The sequence below is a fragment of the Etheostoma cragini genome, chromosome 22, assembly GCF_013103735.1.
Source record: "Etheostoma cragini isolate CJK2018 chromosome 22, CSU_Ecrag_1.0, whole genome shotgun sequence".
NCBI classification, from domain to species: domain Eukaryota; kingdom Metazoa; phylum Chordata; class Actinopteri; order Perciformes; family Percidae; genus Etheostoma; species Etheostoma cragini.
Genome location: NC_048428.1, coordinates 821286 through 828504, shown reverse-complemented (window position 1 = coordinate 828504; position 7219 = coordinate 821286). Strand labels below are relative to the sequence as shown.

The following is a 7219-nucleotide window of genomic DNA, read 5'->3' as shown; positions in this document are numbered from 1 at the left end:
GACCTTAGTGGTCCCTAATACTGTATCTGAAGTCTCTTTTAAATAGACCTTAGTGGTCCCTAATACTGTATCTGAAGTACCCAGGGCTCAGTTTACACCTATCACCATTTCTATCCACTGGGGGGTCATAGGCAGGCTGGGGAAACTCATATTAATGTTAAAAAACCTCATAAAGTGACATTTTCATGCCATGGGACCATTAAGTAGCTAGCAATTGTGTTTTTGCATTAGGGGCACGACCCCACTAGAGGTCACTGTTGTACAGAAGAAGATTAGACTGAAAATGTAGCATCAATGACGTCACCCATTGGTTTGTGAAAGACCGTTTTGAAATCAGGAGTTTACATTTTGGCTGCTGCAATCTTGGTATTTTGGAACCAGAAGTGATCATAATTGGACAAAAGGGTGGAGCTGGGGAGGTGACGCCTAAGCCAGTGTCTTTGGTTAAGCTAAGCTGGACGCTAAAGAGGGAAAGTCTGCGTTTGACAACCGGCTGACGCCAGTCATCAAGCAGAGTTCGGTTGTCGGGTGAACACACACTTCCAAGGACTGGTGTTGTCTATATGCATGTACGGCATCACACCGACCTCGTGGGGAATTGGCAGCACTAGCCAGCTAGCATTGGTTGGCAGGGTGCAACAGCTGAGCAAGACATTTTTAGAACAGAGGAGAGGCTGTCCTATTGAGACTGTCCCTTTCCAGAATAAAATGACATCACTGGTCGTTTATGGTTTCCAGTTTTTCTAAGTGAAAAGTTGCGAAGGATGGGTGCACAGTGCATATGGCGTTAAGACTAGAGACCAAGGTTCCCATTCTTTTCTGACCAAGATGTTCTCTTTTTTACCCATTTATTTATTCAGTGAGGAATAAATGAATGGATTCTGACCTTAGTGGTGTGGATTATCCCAATTAATTTAAATCTTGTTGATAACAGAACCTCAGGAAATAGGCCCTTTAGTAAAACTTGGTATTGGTAACTCTAGAAGTGCAGTAAAGTACTCGTTCTGTGGGCACCCTTCATTTCTTGGGTCTGTGCGGATACTCAGACTCATCCGCAGGGAGATGAGGTATTTGTACATCAACCTGCAATTTTAGATTTCACGACTGACACTCAGTATTGTTCTCATTCCAGTTCTACGTCGGTTTTGAGCACTATCACCCTTTCAACTTTTTACAAATATCTTAAAATGACCAACTGCCATCTAAGCCAGGGTGCCATCACCCAGCGGATGTGTTAACAGAGATGTGTGGCTCACGAGTGCCACTTTGTTGTCTCTATGCACTTAGGAGTGAGATGGAAAAGTGGTTGATTGTCGGGCACTCTTGTTTTAATGCCATATGCCAGTTAAATGAATATGCTACATGTATGCTGCTGCCATTCTGTCTACATATGCACCTATGAATGGTACGTCCCTCATATTCCACTTCTAACTGGCATGTACCAATAGAATGCTAGTGTGTTCTTCAGCATTCCTCTCCACCAAAGAAGACAAAATAACAACATATAAGCGTGGGATTTGTTTTTCTCTGCTGAAAGGTCCCTTCCTGCCCTGACATTTTGTTCACTGTGGCTTCTTTAGCTTTCAGGCATCTTTATGCCGAGCTATTTTTAGAGCCGGCTATTTTCCGTAGCCGAGGTGAGAGGGTGAGATTTTCAGTTCTTTGTCAGACAACTGGGTGCAGGCTCTCTCTGCATTCAGCTGCGAGAGGAATCATCAGATAGGAGCCGTGTGTTTTCTACATTCAGCTGAGAAATGTGTATTTTCTTTTAGAAAAGCAAAAAAGACAACCCAGCAAACAATAGAATCATGCCACTGTTACGTCATTTGCGAAGATGTAAAAACAGATTTCACTCAGATGCAAAAAGGATGGAGCAAACACACTTGAACCACACATGCCAAACACTCTGGACAGTGTTAGGTTTTATAAGCTTGATAAGCCTCATCCTTGATTTAGCTTCCCTGGATACAAACTGCTGTGGCCACGAGATGGTTACCAGGCCAACAGATGGGCATTGGGCCACAGTTGGTTCAGTACTGGACTACGGTGACATTACTGATTGTTTTGTGTTATAGAACGGTGTGAGGACAGGAGTGGAGGTTAACCCCCTCTCAGCAAGAACAGCTTTTGTCTACAGTATAGTATACTGGACGCTTCAGATGTCACGGATGTCTTATTCTGGAGGTAACCAAATTCAAAATTGAATCCCATATGTTTTCCATCATTGACTAGTCCTACAGTGGTTAGATCTGAGAGCAGATCTCTTAACAGCCCTTTATCCCATGTTTTTTGGGGTATTTCAGGCCTTTAATTGCACAGGACAGCTGAAGACATGAAAGGGGAACGACACAGCCTGTATGCCTCTGTTAGAGCAGAGAGAGAGTGCTACTGTATTGTACTGTTAGTCAGTAGAAATAAAGGCTAATTTACTGTGTTGATTTGAAGGAATTTGCTGTTATGATTTTTCACAGGTGTTTTCCAAACTTAGATTTTTTTAATAAATATAGTAAATGTCAATTAAAGAAATACAGAGGATATACTGTAAGTCTTCAGATTTTTCAGTTTTGGGATTAACAGAAATGTGAATCTTCTTTTTCCAGATTATTTCTGTGATGTTTTACAGTGTGGTCAGATTGAAACTGGGAGCACATCTACAGGTGAGTACAGTAGGTTGAACAGGAAACGGCTCAGTAAAGATAGATAGTGCCCAGTGACGTCACATTGTTCCCTGATCTCACCAGTTAAACGGTGAACACGTGTTTATGTTATTATAATAGAAATGATTGACAAAAATATGTCATCTACACACTTTTGTCCACTTTTGTGAAATTTGCACAACATTTAAAAAGAAAAAAAAAGGTATTGTCTTTGTCTGGCCAATTATTTAACTCAGCTGTTAAAGTCATAGAGATTAGCAACAAAATCAAAGGATAAACTGACAGAAATATCACCCAAGTTGTAATAAACCAGAATTATCCCTACATGTCTAGAAAAATGTGTTTAGATGTGAAACCAGTGGCTGATATTACGCGCTGTCATTCTTATTACATGTCTCAAGTATGCAGTACTTGAGACATGTATGTCAGTCTACTTCTGATGCAGAATAGAAAAGAAAGCCCTAGGAGAGGCGTGTCCAGAGGATTGGCGGAGCTCGGGTTTGTTGCCTTTTGTTTGTGAGACGCTGGAACCAGTGGAGACCCTGCAGCCAGCGCAGGAAGGCCAGGAGGCGCTCCTTAATGCAGCAAGACTCTTCATCTTCATCGTCCGTCTCCTACAGCAATGTGTGTGTAGGCGTGTCGTTAGAGTCACACACTGCTACCTATGCCTTGTAGAAGGGCGAACTATTATGCTCCAAAAGAAGCAAATGCTAACAGTTAGAACAAATTCACTCCAAAGAGAAAGGCATTCTGTACTCCAGGCTTAGACCAATATAGCTATTTTCTCAACATATATGGAGGAAATAATGGCTTATTAAAAGTAATGTTAGTCATTGACACTCCCTTGTGATAAGATGGTAACAAAGTTGACACTAACATCTGTTTTGAATGTGAATGGTGGTGATGTGATTTAGCACCAGATTCCCACATTTCTGAAGTAGGAACAAGCATATGCTCAGCATTTGTATGGGTTAAATATTTTAAAAATCAAAGCAGGAATCCAACTGCTCCCTGATTTTCAGTGATTCATTGTGCTTGTGACTGATATCTCGATCACTGATTTCACACTCAGCGGAATGACTGGACCTGCTGCCACTAGCATCATGTGGGGTATACTGCTGAGTGATTGGAGCTGACACCTGTCACTTCACATTTAACTTGACCTGTCCAGGTGTGCTGCCAAATCCAATATGACTCAGGTGTCGGGACGCAAGTATGAAACTTCCGTCACTTGATGTTGTGTCCAACGGCTATGAGGAGGCCAAAGTTTCACTTCTTGGTCCCGTGTTCATTCTCCATGACAGAGTACATAGTGTGGGCAGTATTATGTTTCTTATGAAACATATTTGCATATGGACAAAATGTAAATGATGCTTCACAGGTTGAATTGCCTGTTTCTTTTCACTTCATTATGCAGTGTGACATCTTCCTTTCTGTTTGGCATGCGAGGTTATTATAGTGATCGTTTTCAGTTGACACAGAAGCTGTGCTACCAGTTTGGCCATGACCATTAAATGTACCTTTTAAGTTGTGTTCAGGACATTTTTCTCCTTCCATCAGTTTCACCAATTTGACCGCAGGACTGTTGGTGTTTACTTGCCTCAAACTGCTAATGTACAAACCATACATTAGCTGTAAGCTAGCCAGAAAAGGACACATTGACCATGTTTGTAGGAGCGGCCTCTAACTGGACTTATACGCACCAGACACTGCTGCTTCCCTCCCCTCTCTGTCCTTTCTCCTCCTGTCTCTGTATATTCATGAAGCAGATTCATCAAGTCCCAGATACATACATACATATATAATATATGTATATAAAAAGTCTACACAACATTGTTAAAATGGCAGGTTTTTGTGATGTAAAAAAATGAGACAAAAACAAATCTTGTCAGAATGTTTTCCAACTTTAATGTGACCTAAAATGTGAACAATTCAATTGAAAACCAAACTGAAATCTTTGAGGGGGAAAAATAAAAAAATAAAAAATGTGAAATAAGCTGGTTGCATAAGTGTGCACACCCTTAAACTGATATTTTTTTGATTTTATTACAGCACTCAGTCTTTTTGGGTAGGAGTGTATTAGCATGGCACATCTTGACTCTTCTTTGCACAAAGAAATTCCTGTTCTTGGTAATGTCTCTGTTGTGCCGTATTTTCTCTACTTGATGATGACTGTCTTCACGGTGTTCCATGGTATATTTAATGTTTTGGAAATTCTTTTGTACCCTTCTCCTGACGGATATCTTTCAGAAGTGAGATCCATCTGATGGTTTGGAAGCTCTCTGCAGACCAGGGCTATTGCTCTGAGATGCAACTAAGAAAATGTCAGGAAAATCCTCCTGGAACAGCTGAACTTTATTTGTGATTAATCAGAGTCCCTTTAAATGATGGCCGGTGTGTAATGACTTCTATTTAACATGAGCTTGAATGTGATTGGTTAATTCCAAACACAGCCACAGTGCACGCTGTGGCAACAGCTTATTGGAAGGTTTTTATTTTTTTATTTTTCAACCTCAAAGATTTCAGTTTGTTTTTCAATTGAATTATTCACATTATAAGTCTAAATAAAAGTGGAAAAAGTTATGACATGATTTATCTTTGTCTACTTTTTATGCATCAGAAAAGCCTGACATTTTAACAGTGGTTTGTAGACGTTTTATAGCCACTGTACATGCAAAGTTTGCTCTCACGTTGAAAGAGTTTCCATTGCGTGGAAACGTCTTTATATCAGTTTGTGCTGCCCCCGGTGGATGCACATCTTATCGCATCTTTCCATTAACTTTATATGCAATCATGCTGCCTCCAAAATGTTTCTTTGAACAAGTAGTGGGAATTATTAGTTCTCTAAGGTAAATTGCAAAAACATGTACAGCTGCATCAACCACACCTCGACCATGTTTTCACAGGACCGCTCTGGACCAGGAATATGACCTTCCTGAAGCTCTGATTGGCTCATTTTGTCCAATCAGAGAAACGGCTTCCAATAAGTGTAACGCCGGTGCTATTTGAGCCACTGAATACGGGGCAGCCATTCAGAGGTCTGACTCGAAGAACTCTGATTTATTGTTATTGTATAATAATAAGGGTACAATCATGTCACTCTCATGGCCTCATAAGAGTTCAAAGAATCATATTGGTCTAAAGCTGATGTACAGACACACTGAACAGATACAAATCCAGTCCCTCAGCATGGAAGGTGTGTGATGTGAGAGCAGGTGTGCTGTGCTGACCTGTGAGGCGATGTACTTCTCCAGAGGACTCTCCATCCGGCCGATGTTCAGCATGCCTGTGTCCGGCCGCTGCTCCGCTGACGGCTCCTCGCACAGCAGTAACTTTCCTTTGAAGTTATGCACTACACACACCACCTACAACGCGCACACACACACACACACACACACACAGAAGTAGGACAGAGATGTGTGTAGCTGACAGAGATTCCTGTCTAAGAGAGTAACCCGAGTATGTAGGGCGCATATGTGTGTATGGACTTTGTCCTGGGGGTACGACTGTAGCTATGATGGATGTGGGTGTTGCATGAGCTCCTCTAAAAGCAGCAAAATGTGGCTTTGAGGTTCAAAATGAAATAACCAATTTTAAGTTAGCTGAGCAGAGAAGGGATTCACAGACTCTCTGAGGCCAGAGTCCATTGCATCCTACAGAGCAGTGCATCCTGGGAACTGTGTATGGAGGGGCATAAAGCAGCCAGCAAACTGGAGAAAAGTCATTAAACACAAACAGCCAATCAGGATGCTCTTCAGGTGTTTTGTTTCAAGAGCCAAGAGCCAAACAGCAAGGCACACAGCAAATGAACTGGGATGGCTCGCTGCCATTCCTTTTTTATTTTGCAACAAATGCTTTAATTCATTTAGAGAAAATATAATATAATTCTGCTAACTTAGCACCAGTAAATGTCTCTGTGTCCTCCTAGAGGCCCCAAGTCACAGCACAAACCCCTCTCAGAGCAGACAGAAGTGTAGCTTTTTTTCTTTTTTTTTTAACCTTTCAACCTTTTTTTTTAACCTTTCAGCCTCTGACTCGCTGATCAGGAGGAAACCCAACTCCTGGTGCTTTCACTTGGTCTGGTAGTATCATCCATGGTCAGGCAGTTAGACAGCGATAGGAGAGAAAGCTAATCGAGGCATGATGGACAAGCTTCATTCAGACTTGTTTTACTATTCTATTGTTCCAGTGTAAATACTCCAGCTGCCTGGCGTCAACAGATGCATCTGCGGTGAAGCAGCCAATGGAAGGGCAGCGCAGCTTCATTTGTTTCCCTGTGTGTGTCCAGTTCAGACGGTGATGATGTCATCGTGTGTCAGCACCAATTTTGTCTAGTTGAGTGAGTTGAAGAAGTTTTTCTGTGTGTGTGTGTGTGTGTTTGTGAATGTGTGTGTGAATGGTTTGCTCTTTGACTATTTGACTTGTTAATGGAGGACTCTTAAAGCTCTTAGCCTCTCTCATATTAGTCATTGTTCCCATTGAGAACCTTGTGTACGAATGATGCCAGCTCATAGTGAGTCGAGGTCCTGTACCTTTGAATTGAGGGGGGGGGGGGGGGGGGG

General features: G+C 41.8%; 1 protein-coding gene across 3 annotated transcripts in view; it reads right to left on the bottom strand.

Moving 5' to 3' along the window:
• plppr5b (phospholipid phosphatase related 5b) overlaps positions 1 to 7219 on the bottom strand; it is an 82280-nt gene that overhangs the window by 1299 nt on the left and 73762 nt on the right. For all 3 annotated transcript variants that reach the window (XM_034862091.1, XM_034862092.1, XM_034862093.1), the window contains one exon: positions 5888 to 6022. In XM_034862091.1, coding sequence (XP_034717982.1) covers positions 5888 to 6022 — 135 coding nt within the window. The remainder of the gene's footprint in view (positions 1 to 5887; positions 6023 to 7219) is intronic.